The 18,893-nt window shown below is 46.0% G+C and overlaps 1 protein-coding gene across 1 annotated transcript in view; it reads right to left on the reverse strand.

Moving 5' to 3' along the window:
• LOC138955272 (low-density lipoprotein receptor-related protein 1-like) overlaps positions 1–18,893 on the reverse strand; it is a 218,177-nt gene that overhangs the window by 43,859 nt on the left and 155,425 nt on the right. The window contains exons 54-70 of the mRNA XM_070326910.1: positions 18,683–18,796; positions 18,105–18,221; positions 17,338–17,466; positions 16,723–16,842; positions 16,082–16,327; positions 15,315–15,437; positions 14,950–15,078; positions 13,875–14,080; positions 13,371–13,529; positions 12,566–12,685; positions 11,923–12,238; positions 10,639–10,795; positions 9,149–9,252; positions 8,767–8,895; positions 8,172–8,291; positions 1,363–1,614; positions 30–146 (exon numbers count right to left, since the gene is read on the reverse strand). Of these exons, the coding sequence (XP_070183011.1) occupies positions 30–146; positions 1,363–1,614; positions 8,172–8,291; positions 8,767–8,895; positions 9,149–9,252; positions 10,639–10,795; positions 11,923–12,238; positions 12,566–12,685; positions 13,371–13,529; positions 13,875–14,080; positions 14,950–15,078; positions 15,315–15,437; positions 16,082–16,327; positions 16,723–16,842; positions 17,338–17,466; positions 18,105–18,221; positions 18,683–18,796 (2,658 nt within the window). The remainder of the gene's footprint in view (positions 1–29; positions 147–1,362; positions 1,615–8,171; positions 8,292–8,766; positions 8,896–9,148; positions 9,253–10,638; positions 10,796–11,922; positions 12,239–12,565; positions 12,686–13,370; positions 13,530–13,874; positions 14,081–14,949; positions 15,079–15,314; positions 15,438–16,081; positions 16,328–16,722; positions 16,843–17,337; positions 17,467–18,104; positions 18,222–18,682; positions 18,797–18,893) is intronic.

Raw genomic sequence — 18,893 nt, forward strand, 5'->3', positions numbered from 1 at the left:
ACTTCTACTGTAAGTATCACATGACTCACAGCACTCTTTCTCGTCACTGCCATCTTTGCAGTCATCGTAAAAGTCACACTTCCACCTGCCAGGGATGCAGTGCCCGTTGTCACACTTGAAGTACGTGGGGTCACACGTCTTGGAGCCTGCAAAACAAATAGGCCTCAATGAATATTGCTGTTCGTCAAGCCTCTTGTACTTCTCATAAAGATCTGTTTCTATCCCGCTCACTATACACAAAGACTCAAGCAAATATATAGGCCAGAGCAAAAGTACAATTCCCTGACAAGCACTTTGTAATGCTTATGAAGATGTGTGCCTACACTGCTAACTATTTACAGGGACGGAAGCCCCAAAAATGATTATACCAGTACAAAAACACAATTGACAGGACTACACTACACTCTAGACGAATCGGCACTCAAACTCAAAGCACAATTGACAGGACTACACTACACTCTAGACCAATCGGCACTCAAACTCAAAGCACAATTGACAGGACTACACTACACTCTAGACCAATCGGCACTCAAACTCAAAGCACAATTGACAGGACTACACTACACTCTAGACCAATCGGCACTCAAACTCAAAGCACAATTGACAGGACTACACTACACTCTAGACCAATCGGCACTCAAACTCAAAGCACAATTTGAAAGGGCAGGAGGATAGAGCAACATGAACAAAGCTCAGAGTGGACTTAGGTCATTTTTTTTTTTATCAAAAATCACAAAAAAGCAATCATTACTGCTGTAAAGAATAACCCTCTGTCAACACACCTCATTTATGTACATTATTAAAGAATGATAAAAGTCCTAACAAAAAATTCAACCCTCCATTCAAATAAATTGTACTCATTATAGGGTTCATACGATATTATCAACAGTCATGCTAACTGCATGCACTCATCGCTGTCAACAGAATCTTCTCCCTCCCCACAGTCTCCTGAAAAAGCCAGTCAACTTACAAGCCTCAATTTCAAGATATCCTCAGATTATTGTATTTTGTAAAAAGAGGGGAATCAATGTTCAACCCCCGAACCCAACCCCGATTTGAGACCTCTTCCCTTTTGAGACCTTGCTGTACACATTTTCTCTTCATAACCTTTGTAAATGTACCACCATTTTAAGACTCCTTTCTTTTTAAGACCTGATTTTATCAGACTTTTTAAAGATCTTCTTCAACTTCTTCTGCAATTCCTGGGCTGCATCTTCCACATGCACTCATTAGCTCGAGTCGGCTTTTATGTGTAGGGCCGTCCCCCCCTCTCCCTCCCCCTCCCCCTCCCCCCCCCTGCCATGAAGGCAGTCATACTCCGATGTTGAGGTCTTAAAAGGGGGCTTTGGGTGTAAAACTTACTGCAGTCATCGCTGTCTTCATCAGAATCGTCTCCCTCCCCGCAGTCTTTGTCGCCGTCACACTTCCAGGCCTCTGGGATGCACCGGCCTGAGGTAGTGCACTTGAAATGTCCAGGTTTGCACGTCTGGCTCAGGCAGTCACCAGTCTCGTCAGAGTTATCTTCGCAGTCGTTGTCTTTGTCACAGCGCCACACATAGGGCACGCATCGGTTGTTGTCGCACTTGAACTGGTTGGCGCTGCATGTCACGTTCACTGCAAGATTGAAGTGGACAGGTTAGTTTCGTTGGTATGTTTTTCAGTTTGATGGAGGTCCTGATAAAGAGGTGAGAGGTCCTTTCACACCTACATAAAGGTTTATGCCGATCCTTACTGTTCGTAAAGACTTGTGTCTACCCTACCCCTCTTTCACACTCATGAAGATTCACGCTTACTGTTTTTTTATTATTCAAGAAGGCTCAAGCCACCTCCCTTTTACTAGCCATGAAGACACATGTCCAATCCCTTTCTGTTCATCACAACTCCAGCCAAAACCACCCATATCCTTTTCTACTTATGAAGACAAAAACTGGCTGAGAAAAAGGTAAATGAAGGGTGAGATGACTATAACATGAAAAACAAACTTGGCAAATAAAAGAAAAAAAGAAACAAGGAGGAATCGAAAATTTTTAATTAAATTTTGATTTAATATAATATACTTACCCAATTCTTATGAATGCATTGACTTTAGTCCCACATGCTAGATGTCGAAAAACCTCTCAAATTACCTGCCCTTAGTAGGGTGGTAACCAAGCTAAAAGCGACGCCATAGCCGTTGCTATGGCCTGACCTTGCTCAGTTACCCATAACACCCTGCGCACCACGCGAGCGCCAGCATCCGTAATAATCATTCGAGACTATTAGTCAAACAAACCCCCAAGGACATAATCCAGCGGGGACGGATGGGAGGGTATTAACTATAAGAATTGGGTAAGTATATTATATTAAATCAAAATTTAATTAAAAATTTTCGATTTAATCACATATTCTTACTCCAATTCTTATGAATGCAGATTCCTCCTAAAGGTGGAGGGAACCTACTTATGTCCTTGTAAGAACCTGCCCTGCAGCAACTAAAACCAGCAATGAACTGGAGCCATCTAGCCGCGTGCAGGAGATATCCCGAAGATAGAAACCGATGAACACATCATCTGATCTCCAGTAAGCCGTTTGCAAAGCTTCGCCTAGGCGACCAGAACGCAACACGGCAATAAAGGAAGCACAAAATCTGTACCCGAGCTGTTGGCCAACCTCGCATAGGCGAGAGGAACACCACCAGCCAGAGAAGAACACCAGACTCCCGAACGCCTGAAAAGGAATAGAGGGAGGACTGAACGCCCCCCCCCCCCCCCTGTTCGGAACGTACCACTCATAGGACTGTCCTATGAATGTAGCAGAGCCCCTAGAGAGAGACAAATAAAAGACGTCTCTTTCGCTCCATTGTAAAGAAATAAGAACCTGAGCTAAAGCTCGTGGTTCCAAAAGACAGTAACGTCAAAAAAGGGATTAAAAAAGTCCAACCAGACAGTTAGAAAATCCGAATCTCCCGGAGCGATAATCCTCCCAAGAGGAGGGAATCAAACACCAGAGGATATTGACCAGGTTTCTGAAACCCCAAAACCTGGCCAAAAACCGTGAACAAACGGAACCAAAAGCCCTAAGGCTACATCCTCTGGCAAACCCCAAAAACGCATGCGCCTCACTGCCCCATAGGGCTGAGGCCCAGAGTAAGTAGAACAAAGTCCCACGCGCTAAACAAGGGGGAGCCTCTAAACCTCGTAAAACAAGGTCCCTTGATCATGCCGACAAGAGCGCCATGAGCAACAGAAGAGAGGCCTATTTGTTTCAAAACAGCTGAGATAGCCGAGAAGCCGGAACCTCAAAGAAGAGGCCCAGCTGCCCAAAGCCAAAAACTGAAACAGAGGTGAAAAACCACCTGGCTTGAGAGAGGGGCGCTAAGGAGTTGCACCCCCGCTCTAAATCCCCAATTGGCCAAGGGGGCCAAAAAAGGAGCATACACAGATAAAGTGGAGGAAATATATGCTTCGTTCCCAAAGACCAGAGTCAGAACCCATGATCTAAAACACAAACAGCACGCCTCCAGACCCGTCAGAAGATGGGCCAACCCCTGTGCAAGCCCTGAAAGGACCTGTTGAGCGAGTCGGCCAGATCGCAGAGCTGGCCGGGGAGAAATTCCCCTGAGAAAATGATTTAGTGTGAAACTCAATCAGAATCCCCTATACTCTGTCTGACAGGGAGCGAGAACTTGCTCACCCCAGCTAGTTCACATAAGAAGCAACAGAAGAATTGCCCGAATGCAACAGGCCATGCCTGTAAATAGCAAAAAAGGAAAGGCTAGTAGACTAAGAGCCACTGCTCCTAACCTCAGGCAAAAGAGAAGCCCAAGGATTTGCGTCTACATCACAGCCTCAAGACTGCAATTGCCAGTGCAGGCCCCATCTAGACGAAAACGCATCCATAAAGCGGTCTAAGTCCAGGGGGAAACAGAGCTAGGGAAAAAAGTCCCCTGAGCGATCCAAAAGGATTCCAGCCACCTCCCCGAGTGGAGGAACCCACTCTGGAGGAGGACCCTCATGTCCCAGACCTGAGAGGCCGAACCCCCCAAAAAACTTGAGGAAAGACTAGAGGGCCAGCATAGCTATCGATACCGTCCGACCGAAGATCGGGTCTAAAGACCCCGCAGAGGCCTGCTCTCGTGCCCGTCTGGCAGTGAAAAGAGCTTATAGCCTCCCTATTCCCTCTTGTGTGAAGAATAAACCTTCCAAGAGACAAAGTCGAACAGCATGCCCAGGTAAAAAACCTGGGATAAGGACAGCTCGGAATTTTGCCTGGTTACTGAGAGCACCAGGCAAAAAGCCTGGTTCAACACCAAAAGAAAGTGCAGCTGACAAGCTGATTGACCTTGAAAAAGCTCAACCAGCCCCCGAGATAGTCCAGAGACCAACACCCCCAGAAACCGAGCCCTTTCCTGTGTGCAGAAACGCAGAAGGAAAGCTCATGTGAGAGCACCGAGGAAAATCTCAGCCAAAGCTGAAAGCTCTAGCCCATGCCGACCCACCTCCCGCAGAGAGGGAGGCGACACTGAACCAAAACACCCCTTTGTAACCGGGAGCGCATAAATGCGCTGCCAGAGGTCCACGAAGGAAGGGAAAGATTCCAGCTATTGAGTAGGTCTTAACAACCCCCGAAAAAGCCTGACCCTTGCTTCCTGCAACCAGCATGAAATCAAACCCCTTGTAAAGGAAGGAGATCACACCAAGCAAAAACAGTGTGGGCCTAAAACGTCACCGAGAAACTTCTCCGCTCAGTGACGACCCTAGCCCAAGCTGCCAGCAGCCTGGCTAAAGCCTTATCCAAGGCATCCTCCCTAACCCAAAAGAGCGATCAGGGAGGATAAGATTGCCTATAAGAAAGCACAGAAGAGAGTCTCAGCCAAAGCAGAAAACTCCAAACCATGCCATCCTAGCTCCTCCAGAGAGGAGAGGGAGGAGTAACATCATAAAACCTCCATGTTCCCTGTGGTCTGTAAGCGAAGCCAGAAACTAGCCCCTGGCAATAAAAAGTGCGGATCAGACCCTGAGCCTGAAAATTCCCTGCTATCTTCTTCCGCACTAAAAGTGAGGATGAAGCAGCCTGAAACCCCGAAGCCAGCAGTCCCCTGCGTAAAAAGCAGCGGGAAAGGTGTAGGATGAAGACCACTATCCTAAGGTGCGGAACAAGCCAAAAGTGTGGCATGAGGTAGGCAATCACCGGAGACTCAGCAAATGAAACAAATTGCGAGAAAGCCTGTGAAAACCCAAAGCCATCCCGGAAGAGGAAGGAAGAGAGACACCCCCAACCTATCCGGGACAAAGTAAACTGCAACAGCAGCCGCTCTATGTATGGGAAGCCTACAACCAGTAGGCAACCCTATACACTCCCCCTCCTCCAACAAGGAGTCCGAACCTAACCACCAGTTGTGTAAAACACAAAAGGAGGGGAGACCGGGGAGGTCGCGCACTAAATACTCCTGCCGATAACCCCGCCAAGAGTGTGGATGAAAAGCGTGATCAGTCTCTGACTGCCAACCCAAAACCGCCCACCTGAACAAGAGGTGGGGGGAAGAGGGGTTGGTAACTGGCACAGATCTCTGCCGAGAAGGAGATAGAGTGGAGAAACAAGACAAAGCCGGGCCCGGCGCATCTTACCCCACCCACTGTGCGAGAGAAGCATCCCAGTGCTAAGAACCAGACTACCTAGTTTGAACCACAACTCACCCCAAGTGGGGAGGGGGGTGGTCCAGCACAGCCGCAACCCCTAGAGGGGGCAAGGACTGAAACAGAGAAACGGCCGTAAACGGCCGATCCTCGCTCGTCCACCTGCCAAAGTCAAGTAGCCCTATCACTCACCCACCCCTAGGAGGGGGGGGGGGGGTGGTGATCTATGCTGGCTAAGGACAATGACCACTGGCCAGGTGATACTATAGCCGAGTCCCCGCAGACCATTGTGAATACAAAGAATGGGAGACTGGAGAGAAAGAGTATATTCTGTCTCCGCCTGTCCCAGGTAGACAGCCGGCACAGCCCGTGCAGAGAACAAAACGGAGCAAAGCTCATTGTTCCCTGACCACTGTGCGAGACACCCTGCCGAGAACAAAAGAGAGTCAAGCTCATTGTTCCGCGACCGCTACCCGCGACGAGCGCGGGCAGCTAACACAGCCACCTGTCCCAAAAGGAGCAGAGAAGGAGTATGTAACGTAGTCTGGAAAGCCGTACATAGCACCCCCGCTGTGTAGAAAGGCCTCGATAGAGGAGAAGAACGATTGTCAGGCCAGGACCATAGAGGCCAGACTGTGAAGACAGTCTAACAGCGCCCACCCCGTCCAACCCAGAGGGAGGGAAAGGGTGGACCCGCGACAAGCGCGGGTAGCTAACACAGCCACCTGTCCCAAAAGGAGCAGAGAAGGAGTATGTAACGTAGCCTGGAAAGCCGTACATAGCACCCCCGCTGTGTAGAAAGGCCTGAGCCACTCCATGCCCCAGATGGGGAGGGGGGTGGCTCGTCACAGCAGTAAGAGCGACGGAGAGAGACGAACCGAACAACGGCCGACCCCCCTCCGTCCACCTGCCGTAGTCCTATAGCCCACCGCCCGCCCACCCCGATAGGGGAGGCGAACGATTGTCGGGCCAGGACAATTGAGGCACAGACTGTGAAGACAGTCCAACAGCGCCCACCCCGTCCAACTCAGAGGGAGGGAAAGGGTGGAACGCTACTCCAGCCCCCACCCGATCCCGCCCGGTGGGCGGGAAAGAGTGGGCCACTGATACCACCCCCCCCCACCCTGCCCCAAATGGAGCAGAGAAGGGGTATGTAACGTAGCCTGGAAAGCCGCCACCCGAACGCGCCCGGGGGGCGGGAAAGGGTGGGAAGCTAACACGGCCCCCTGCCCGCAAAGGGCAGAGTGGGACAAGCCCTGGCCGTGACTTACCGTGCCCCCCCACTCCCCCTTCCTCACGGTAAGGGGGCTGCCTGACCGACCCAGCAGTGCTGTTTAAAAGCAAGCCGAGCGGCCAAAGCAGGCGGGGAGCTGGCCCCCTCTCCTAAAGGAGAGAGTGCTCGCGAACAACCCAGTCTACCCGTGGCAGAAAGGACTGAACCGAACTGGCCGTTTGCACCAGGTGACGGTGCGACGCAGGAGCGCCCCCCCTATCCCCCCCCCCATTGGCGGGGGGCTGCGTAACACACTGTGAAGTACCGGCGGTAATCAGAGTGGTTAAACGCAGGCAGGGAGCAGGCCCCCCCTCCTAAAGGAAGGGGTGCTCGAGAACAGCCCAGAGCCACCAGAGGCAAAAAACGGGCTGAACCGAACAGGCCATTTGCACTTGACCACAGTGCGAAGCTGACAAACGGGAGGGCGGGAACCGCCGATCGTGCCTGAAACAGCTGAAAATACAGACCAAAACATCGTTAAGTCCCCCCAAAAGGAGGACATTGACTGATTCCTCTTACTCAGAGAAAGGGGAAAGAATAGCCACACGGCCACCCCCCCCCCCATCAGTCGCACCGACGACGATCCAACAAAAAGTCTATAAGGAGCCTAAAGGCTGATTAACCCCAACAGGGGAAGCGAGCTGTGAAAGAACTGAACCCGCCCTCGGAGGGATAGGAACATAAAAAGAAGTGCTGTTTGACGGATCTACGACCCGCATAATAGGCAAATCAAAGTTCTTAGGCTACTCTTAGGTATAGTTTTCTAAACCAGGCTAAGAGCCTTGTCACCTTCCAGTCTCGCGCCAAGATTAGCTTTGTTGTCGGCCATTTTAAGACCGGCGAAAAACAGTCACCCAGAACAAAAAACTTCTGCGTGCGTGTTCAACACAAAGCTATCAACATTTATACCAAACATACACAGGAAAGATCTCACCAAAAGGTAGGCGGACAGGTAGACCCCCAAGAACCGGCTAGTCTCAAGGACGAGCAGGCATGTGAAGGCCAAAAGTGAGAGCGAAATTCGGACACGTCCACCGTGTGTTGTCGAAAGTCGAGAATGATTATTACGGATGCTGGCGCTCGCGTGGTGCGCAGGGTGTTATGGGTAACTGAGCAAGGTCAGGCCATAGCAACGGCTATGGCGTCGCTTTTAGCTTGGTTACCACCCTACTAAGGGCAGGTAATTTGAGAGGTTTTTCGACATCTAGCATGTGGGACTAAAGTCAATGCATTCATAAGAATTGGAGTAAGAATATGTGATTAAACTAGTCCATTCTACTCACCGCAAGCACTTTCATCTTCATGCCCTGTGCAGTCGTTGGTCCCATCACACTTCTTCATGTCAGGAATACACTTGTTGTCACTTGTGCACTTGAAGTAGTGATCCAGACAGTGGTATGTGTCTGAAAGAGAACACATTTCAAAATCCATTGACAAGCATAAATGTTTACCTCCCAAAATGGCATGCTAACCAAAGTGTTCTCACACAAAAAGCAACAACAGAACAAAAACAAAAACAAAAACAATTTACTTTTGAGACTGCTTTTCTTCATATTCCATTAAAAAGATTGAGCTCTAAAAATGTTGCTCTGTTTCTTTATGTCTGAATTTGGTTCCAGTCTGACTATCCAATACGACCCCGAAAGAACAAAAGCCGTGGAACACCGACAACAGAGTTGTAGTCACTCTCTGCACCCAAATTGAAAACAACCACATGTCCCTCACTTTGTTCTGGGATTCTGAACTTTCCAAAGCAGTTGCACCATCAGTTTACACAACCATCGAATGCTGAAGAAGAAAAAGAAGCACCGCCAATACTATTTCAGAATTCTGCTGTTGCTAACTTTCTGATCTACAAAACGTTAAAGCAATGCTTACCACACTGTTCTTCGTCAGAACCATTCGCACACTGTGAAGTGCCATCACAGATCTGATAGGGGAACAGGCATTTGTGGCTGCTGTCGTTCTTGCACTGGAACATTCCTGGCTGAGGGCAGTAGTAGGGCTCTGTCAGAAAAGGAGAAAGGAAAAATAAAAGTGAGTAGTTTACATAGAGCACATAAAGAAACTGTTATGTGAATCACATACTGAAGTTTCACACCCCAATGACTTTAATAGGCCAGAGCTGGTTAGGGAAGGGCCTTGGTTTTTGCAATAGATTAAAGCGATCAAGTCTTTCTTTGCTGAAAGATCAAACCAAACTCATGGCTATTAGAAAAAAAGAAGTAGAGAAAAACAGCATTGCAAGCATCAAACTCACCACAATCTTTGTGCTCGTCTGATTTATCCAAGCAGTCCTGTCGCCCATCACACTCCCACCAGCGTGGAATGCACTTGGACTCATCCCCACACTTGAACTGAGACCTACAAAGACACAACATTTTCATTTTTGTTTACAGTACGCTGGAACCCCCCTTGACCTCCACAAATCTGAGAATGTATTCTTCTTCTTCTTCGTTCATGGGCTTAGACTCCTTCTTCTTCTTCGTTCATGGGCTTAGACTCCTTCTTCTTCTTCGTTCATGGGCTTAGACTCCTTCTTCTTCTTCTTCGTTCATGGGCTTAGACTCCTTCTTCTTCTTCTTCGTTCATGGGCTTAGACTCCTTCTTCTTCTTCGTTCATGGGCTTAGACTCCTTCTTCTTCTCCTTCTTCTGCGTTCGTGGGCTGAAACTCCCACGTACACTCGTGTTTTTTGCACGAGTGGAATTTTACGTGTATGACCGTTTTTTACCCCGCCATTTAGGCAGCCATACGCCGTTTTCGAAGGAAGCATGCTAGGTATTTTCGTGTTGCTATAACCCACCGAACTCTGACATGGATTACAGGATCTTTTTCGTGCACACTTGGTCTTGTGCTTGCGTGTACACACGGGGGTGTTCGGACACCGAGGAGAGTCTGCACACAAAGTTGACTCTGAGAAATAAATCTCTCGCCGAACGTGGGGACGAACTCGAGCTGACAGCGGCCAACTGGATTCAAATCCAGCGCGCTACCGACTGAGCTACATCCCCGCCCTGGCTTAGACTCCCACGTTCACTCATGTTTTTAGCACGAGTGGATTTTTACGTGTATGACCGTTTTTTACCCCGCCATTCAGGCAGCCATACGCCGATTTCGGGGGAAGGTACATGTATTAAAAAGGAGGGAGTCTTAAAATTGAGGTAAAATTTGCAGACTTGATGAAAAAAAAATCTGAAAAAACAAGGTCTTAAAAGGGGGGAAGTCTTAAATTGAGGGATCTTAAAAGGGGGGAAGTCTCAAATTGGGGGATCTTAAAAGGGGGGAAGTCTCAAATTGGGGGATCTTAAAAGGGGGAAGTCTCAAATTGGGGGATCTTAAAAGGGGGGAAGTCTTAAATTGGGGGATCTTAAAAGGGGGGAAGTCTCAAATTGGGGGATCTTAAAAGGGGGGAAGTCTTAAATTGGGGGATCTTAAAAGGGGGGAAGTCTTAAATTGAGGGATCTTAAAAGGGGGTTCAACCTGTGATATGGTTCCTGTCTGTAGACTATGTTTTTATGACACACACAAACCATGCACACAAACACACTCACACTCATGCATGCATGCACACACACACACACACACACACACACACACACACACACACACACACACACACACACACACACACACACACATATAGTTGTTTAGTCAACATACAATCCAGACAGACAGAAACAAATGTCCACAGGTATACAATGATAACATAAGCTGCAGGTAACAAGAGAAACAAAGAAACCAATCTTACGTGGTGCAGTTTGAGATGCAGGAGACTCCATCATGGGAGAGGTAGAAATTTTCAGGACAGGAGCACACACCCACCACAGAGCCGGTCTTGTGTGGTCGCAACAGACACAGGTGGGTGCAGCCCAGTCCACACGGCCGTCGGCCCCAGGCGTCCAACACTGTCACAGTCATATAGAGTTCAATACATGTATTACCCTAATCAACATGATACAGCGTGCACTGGTGTGCCCGCACACACACACACACACTCCATTATTATTTTTCCAGTTGAATGGCAATAATGAATATGCAAGTAATAATCAGTATGTGTATGACTTAAGTACAGTGACTCTTTTCATCATCATCGTCATCTCTCTCTCCCCCTTTCTCTCTCAAACAAACAAACAAGCATACAAATGTGCTAACCTCTGATCTGACAGAACAAGTTTGATGACGCTTTATTAGGGTTGCCATACTCCGTTTTTAGGAATTAACAAACACACTAACAAGCTACCAAACAAACATCCATGCATCAAATGTACTGACTTGTGACCTGTCCTCACAGGGTCTAGGACATTTTACTAAGGCAGCTATATTCAGTTTTGAGGGATTAACAAACAATCAAAGCCACATGTAACAAGAAGAGCAAACGCTCGATCGAGTCACTTTCGCAGTTCTGAATATTATATGAGGCATCAGATGGACAGGAAGAAATTGCTATTCACAACACAATGCATACCTGAAGCATACCTGTGACCTTGAAAAAGGTCAAAGGTCACCAAAGCAGACGTCAAAGTGTAGAGGTCACTGGGAGTCACGTTCACATAAAATTTGAGCCCGGTCACTTTTATAGTTTCCGAGAAAAGCCCAACGTTAAGTTGTGTGTTGCCGAACAGAAAAGGCTAGTTATCTCCCTTGTTTTTCTGATAACGTTCGTAAAAGGCTACAGATGTAAATACTTTGATGTAAAGAATAATCCTACAAAGTTTCAATCACATCCGATGAACTTTGTCAAAGATATAAAATGTCTAATTTTTCCTTTGACGCTGACCTGTGACCTTGAAAAAGGTCAAAGGTCAACGAAACCATCGTTAAAGTGTAGAGGTCATTGGAGGTCACGACTAAACAAAATATGAGCCCGATCGCTTTGATAGTTTCCGAGAAAAGTCCAACGTTAAGGTGGTGTCTACGGACGGCCGGCCGGCCGGCCGGACAGACTAACACTGACCGATTACATAGAGTCACTTTTTCTCAAGTGACTCAAAAACAAGCAAATAAACAAACAAAACACCAAAGCCATACTGACCTTCCACCTGCCTGAGAGGGTGGACCACCTGAATGTCCATGGGGCGGTGAGCCAGGTTGGTCAGGTTCTTGGTGTGGTTGCCAGAGAACTTGTCAGAGTACATGATGCTGTCTTTCTCCCAGTCCGTCCAGTACAGGCGGTTTTCAAATGTGGTGATGGCAAACACGTGGGGTACCAGAGATCCCTGGCCAATGACAGTGCGTCGACGACTTCCGTCGATGGCTGCCATGCCGATGTAGTCCAAGTTTCCGTCAGCCCAGAACAAAGTGGCCGTCACATAGTCGATAGTCAGCGCATTTGGCCATGCCAGGTGAGTCTGTGATCAGAGAAAGACAAAAGATATAGTGGAAGCCCCCTTTCAAGACATACAAGCCCCCCCCCCCCCCCCCCCCCAAATCAAGTCTTTCCCCTTTGGCTTTCTCAGGTTTTCTGTTCATAGCGCCCTGTACATTTACTTAGAATTTAAAAATCTCTCTTTCTTTTAGGACCTGATTGTCTCAGACTTTGTGCGGTTGGATAAAGGAGATATCAATGCACTGGAGTATGAAAGTACTCTGTGATTTCTACTAGTCTTACCAAACACACTAACAAAGCAATACTAAGACACAGCTCTACACATTAGTAGCACTAGGCCAAGCCTTACATCTATGATGACTTTGCGCATAGCACCGTCCATCTGCACACTGCCGATGTGGGGCGTGTCTCCCCAGTCAGTGTAGAACAGCAGGCCCTTCTGTGGAAACACCTCCAGTCCTCGGGGCTCCTGCAAAAAGCCACGCACAAACATCACCACTTTGACAGCTTAATTTAGACTTTAGATAATTGATTTTTTTCAAGCTAATTCATGACCAATGAATGGACATGGACAACTTGACAAGGACAATGAGGACAAAGTATTTTACCCAGCAAGTGCCAAGCAACAAGTTGTTCCATGGTGACACCTCCAGTCTTCAAGGCTCTTGTTTATACATGCACCATCATCACTCATCACAAAGGAAGGGGTGGTCTTATTTTCTTTGGTTTTTGTTCCAATAATTTAAGATCACTGAATGCAGAAACAACTTAGCACTAACAATAACGACATTGCATATTTTTCTGGTCAAGAGTATCCAATGCTGCATAAGTCTCATAAACACAAACGACCTCCATGGACATTAAACATGTAGTCAGACGAATGCCTTCTTCCATGCTCAAAGGAAAATAAAAAGCATGTACCCTTTTCAAGTTAATGAGTTCAGCTTTGCAGATTCAGGTAGGATTTGGAACAGTAGCACCAGCATAATATCCCATAAACTCTTGCACACAACACGGACTGCGAAACAAATCGTATCTTTTCACTGTTGCAGTAAAGGAACAGAAATACAACCGAAGAAGGGCACTGTGACCAAGGCATCATTGTAAGCTTGTCCAGACGCAGACAGTATGGTTTTACACGTGTGTCCACTTACCTGAAGCCCCTCCCTGACCAGGACCAGCCTGTTGGAGCCATTGAGGCGTGACACCTCGATGGTGTCGGTGGTTTTGTCACACCAGTACAGGTTTCTGCCCACCCAGTCCACCGCCAGGCCGTCAGGGTTACGCACTGTGGTACTGTGCAGCACCTCAACCTGATCAAAATCACAAAGTTCCTTATAACATAATGTGTGTAATGACAGGAAGAAACATTCTGTTTCTCTTCTTGACTTTATTTCTGTTGATGTTTTATACGCATAGGTAAGTAGTTTAGGGTTACAACATCTTCATTTTGAGAGAATGAAATAGCACAAAAAAGACTTTAAAATTTTCCGTTTTTTGACACACACACAAAAAAACTTACAAATCTTCTGTTTGAAAAAAAAAAAAGCCTTACAAATGTTCGATTTTCTAAAACAAAAAAGCCTCAGCAATATTTCACTTTCACCTTGTTTCCTACACTAGCATACCACTATAAGATTATCTTCACAGAGACTGACCGGTGCAGTGGAGTCGTTGAGACGTTTTCGGTTAATGGAGGCGGAACTGAAGGTGATATCGCTCCAGTAGATGTACTGGTCATGCCAGTCAAAGTCCACAGCCACGGCATTGGTGCTGTTGGTCTTGACCTCCTCCTCGGACCCCGTGGTGATGTTGACCAAAAGGATGTAGTAACGATTGGCCACCAGCAGTCTGGGTCTGGGGGCTGCAAGACAGGAGTACATGTACTAGTGGTGTATACAGCAATTTTTGTTTTAATGTAGCCTAACTGTCTAAGAGTGATTGTGTTGTACAGTAATGCCCCCCCCCCCCACCCCCTAGATATAAGACTTCACCTCCTCCAGATCATTCCTTCTCAGGTGCTTTGTTTATAGCCTCTGTAAATGTACATCCATTTTAACACTGCCTCCTTTTTGTTGTAGCTTACAACATGTACATCCATTTTAACACTGCCTCCTTTTTGTTGTAGCTTAAACCATGTACATCCATTTTAACACTGCCTCCTTTTTGTTGTAGCTTAAACCATGTACATCCATTTTAACACTGCCTCCTTTTTGTTGTAGCTTAAACCATGTACATCCATTTTAACACTGCCTCCTTTTTGTTGTAGCTTAAAACATGTACATCCATTTTAACACTGCCTCCTTTTTGTTGTAGCTTAAAACATGTACATCCAAGTTTGTACTTATTGGATTACACTAGCAGAGCAAACCCTCAAGCTTCATTGTTATGTCTATTCCTTCTTCCTGTGATAAAAAAAATCCTGCTTAGATTCTGGTACAATATAAACACAGCTACACTGAACTATGAGCCACATTTCTCATGTCGTAGTACAGTCGAACATGCCCTAGCGATCACCTCCTGATAATGTTGATGTAAGAATATGTAATTTAATGACCACTTGCAATTACGACCAGCCCAAAGGATCCCCAGCGAGGTTCTTTCCTATATAATTTACCTTTTCATAATGACCACTTGTATATAAAGACCACTTTTTGTTGGTCCCTTGGGTGGCCGCCACAGACAGGTTTGGCTGTAGTATGGAAAACAACAAGAGTGGAGACCGGGACTTACCCTGTGTTGCCTTGCATGACGACTTGTCTGGCCCAAGGGTGTAGTTCTCCGCACAAGAGCAGCGGTACGTTCTGCGGTGGTTCTCACAGTACTGGCTGCAGGGGTACTGCGTTTGGCACTCGTCTATATCTGCAGTGACAAGAAATAAATTACCATTTTGTAATTGTCTCTTGTATATATTGTTTGTTAACTTCTAACAATTTTGAGCTGAACATCTGTGACTGTTGTGTACTGAGTTTTGATCTAGATTTCCCGAACGCATCAATGGGATTCTTGCTATTCTCTTTACAATTTGTTTTCAGTAAGGTGTTAGCTTTGCAAAGTTTCTCCTTTGTATGTGAACAATTGATCTTGAATGAACGTACCAGTGCATGTTTTGTTGTCACTTTTCAGCATGTAGCCTTGTGGGCAGGAGCACCTGTAGCCAATGACTTGATCATGACAGGTGTGACTGCAGTCACCATTCCGCGCCTTGCACTCGTTCACGTCTGCAACAGCAAACAGCAAACCCTCCAGCACAATGTTGATGTCAGACCATATGAGGTCCACAACCTGTACCTTTACTCATTATCACCAAGACCAATACCCTTGTCACATCTACCAACAACAACAGCACTAACAGCAATTGCCATGGTTTGGACTGACTGCAATTTGTCAAAGTTCCCCTTGACTGAAAATGTCAACATGATGAAAAATGTACTCAAGAACAAGATGGTTTCTTTCATTTCATAATTTTTTTAGACACTTAATTTCAAAGCCTTATCAACCCTACAGTAGATTTACATGTATATACATGTGACCCAACCAAGAAACAACAGAGGTCCTTCGTAGTACAAAAAGACGTAGCATCAAGACAATGCTGCAAAGCAGGTGCATGTATAGCATGTCCGCATGAAAACAAAACAGCAGGGCTGAGATACACAAACCGAAAGTGGGTGCCACCCAAACGGGAGAAAACAAAGCGCGGGTTCGGATTCGTTGAAATCACAACACATCTCAGTTTCAACCAACCAAACATTGCGGGTGCCTCTCGTTTGGATGGTAACTTTCTCACGCACCTCAGCCTTGGAAACATGAAGGGTGAAGAAAAACAACAAGACAAAATCACTAGCAAAGAATGAAGAACCCTCACCACAGTCGCGTGGTTCATCGTCACCATTAGGGCAGTCCTTGTTACGGTTGCAGACAAGCTCACTCTTGATGCATGACCCCCCCGAGCATTGAAACAGATTGGGGTCGCCACAGGGAGACACGGTGCAGTTGGCTTCGTCCGAATGGTCAGGGCAGTCGATGAAGCCGTTGCAGCGGTCAGACTTGGGGATGCACTTGTGGCTGGGCTGGCTGCACTGGAACTCCTCGTTACTGCACGCCTTGTACACTGCCCACACAAACCCTCATGCTCAGATTGTTTAAAAAACCCACCTTTTTATCAAAGGTAAGGTCATCATTAACATAAGCCCTGGTGCTCAGATCGTAAAAATTAGGTCAGACAAAAATAAACCAGAGAATCCAGACAAATGACAGACGAAGAGGAAGGACCTTTTCTGGTACCAACTCAACCCTCTGCCTAGCTTGCGAATGTTGAAAGTTTTGCAGTGTTGTTTTTGTTTTGTTGTTTGTGTTTGTTTGTTTGTTGTTTTTGTGTTTGTGTGTTTTCGCACACACACAAGACCACATGCAAACAAACTTGTAAAAAAAAAAAAAAAATACAACAAATTAAATTAGAAAAAATACAGAATGAAATAAAAATAAACAAAACTACATCAGTCTCACCACAAGTGTTTGGTTCATCAGAGTTGTCCCCACAGTCGTCATCTCCATCGCAGTAGAAAGCTGACCTGATACAACGTCGATTCAGACACTGAAACTGGTCCCACATACATTTCACTGGTTCTGAAATCACAGGAATGGATGTTGTGTTAGGTAGGTGCATTTCAAAGATGGAGGTATTTAGGTACATGGACAGAAAGCAATGCACTTCAGAGTGCACATTGCTTAGGACAGACAAGCTACAAAAACAGCTCTTCTCATACACGCAAACATACAGAGACACATAAACACCACAATCAAAAATCAGTTCTCAAGTGCACACAGGAACATGATAATTCTACACACATGTTCTCATACACATATGCAAACATGGAAACAAATAAAAAAATAGAGTCAGATCTATTGACCAACCAAACAACTCATTTCAATGATCTAAACAATTCTGTACAGATAGACAGGCACACACACACACACAACTCTCTGTCTCACACACACACACACACACATGCACACAGACACACACATACGCTCTCTCCTTCTTTTTTCCTTCTCTCTCCCTGATCTCAACATCCCTGGACTCTCTCTATATCCCCCAAACTCTCTCTCTCTCCCACCCACCACAGCCACTGTCGACACGTTCATCAGCTCCGTCACTGCAGTCAGAGTCCCCGTCACAGCGCCACTCCTTGGGAATGCAGCGACCTGAGTGGCACTGGAAGTGGGTGGTGTTGTCGCACTTGATGGCAGCTGTCCACACACAAAAAAGTCAATTTGTTATCAAATTCGTGCAAAATGTGAACACATTGGAACGAAGAAGATCATTTAACTTTTTTTTCTTCCTTAAAAAAACACAAAAACACACACAAAAACCAACCCAAACACAGTGGACCCAAAAAGTGGACCCTAAGCATACAAAGAAATACCAGCGTTTTTTTAATTTAATTTTATTTCAAAAGACACCTTGTAAGTTGCTGTGTTATTTCAAGGAACAACCAACATCACGACAACAAACAAACAAAAACAAAACCATTCAGAATAATTAACAGACTGTGCTGTCATTCACTTAAACAGCTTTGGGAAACAGATTCTGCTAGTTACTTAAAAAAACAAATCAAAAACAAACAAAAACACACAAAATGAATATTATGAACTGCCTTTCTCTTTCTCAATCTTTCTGCAGGCTTGAGGGCAATGCAGTATAAACTTTCAGCACTCACATGCACACAAACACACAGAAACACACACAGAAACAGTAACACACACGGACACACACAGACACAGACACAGACACAGACACAGACACAGACACAGACACAGACACAGACACACACACACACACACACACACAAAACTGTGATGAGACCAAAAATAAGAGGAATACACACAGCAGTTTCTTTCATCCGAGTTATCCGTGCAGTCTTGGTGTCCATCACATTTCCAGGTTGTGGGTATACAAACAGAGTCTCCACCACAAGACATTTGATCTTCGTCACAAGTGTAGTCTGAAAAATAAAAGGATTTTCATGATGCAATTATCCTGAAAAATAAGCATTTTCTCAAAAGCACCACCTCTGGACACATTAATTGTTAATTGGATCATGTAAATGCAAATGATGACAATTTTACAGGAAAGTAACCCTCAAAAAGTATATAGATTTGCTCTTCCTTTATCAGTGCATATTGGGGGTATTTTCTTCTTAATACCCAATGTAATTATGTTTTGGTTTTGTTCGAATGAAAATATTAATACAAAACTGTCTGGGACACAACCTAAAACACACACACACACACACACACACACACACACACACACACACACACACACACACACACACACACACACACACAGATCCACAAAAATGAATGGCAACAAAATCAGTCGATGAATTAGGCAATACAATAATGAACACATAAATCAACCAATGAACCAAATGGCACCAGGAGTGCACAGATCACAACTTACTACAGGTCAGTTCATCCGACCCATCTGCACAGTCTGAATATTTGTCACACTTCCACCGCTGAAGGATGCATGTCCCGTCGTCACAACGGAAAGCCTCCTTTGGACAATCCTCTTCTGCAAAACATATGCTATCCATCAAACACATGATTTGGGGACTTTCTATCAAACCATCTTTAAGGTTTTCATTGAATTTTTTTTCTCTGTTTGGAAC

Source organism: Littorina saxatilis, linkage group LG2 (genome assembly GCF_037325665.1).
Source record: "Littorina saxatilis isolate snail1 linkage group LG2, US_GU_Lsax_2.0, whole genome shotgun sequence".
NCBI classification, from domain to species: Eukaryota; Metazoa; Mollusca; class Gastropoda; order Littorinimorpha; family Littorinidae; genus Littorina; species Littorina saxatilis.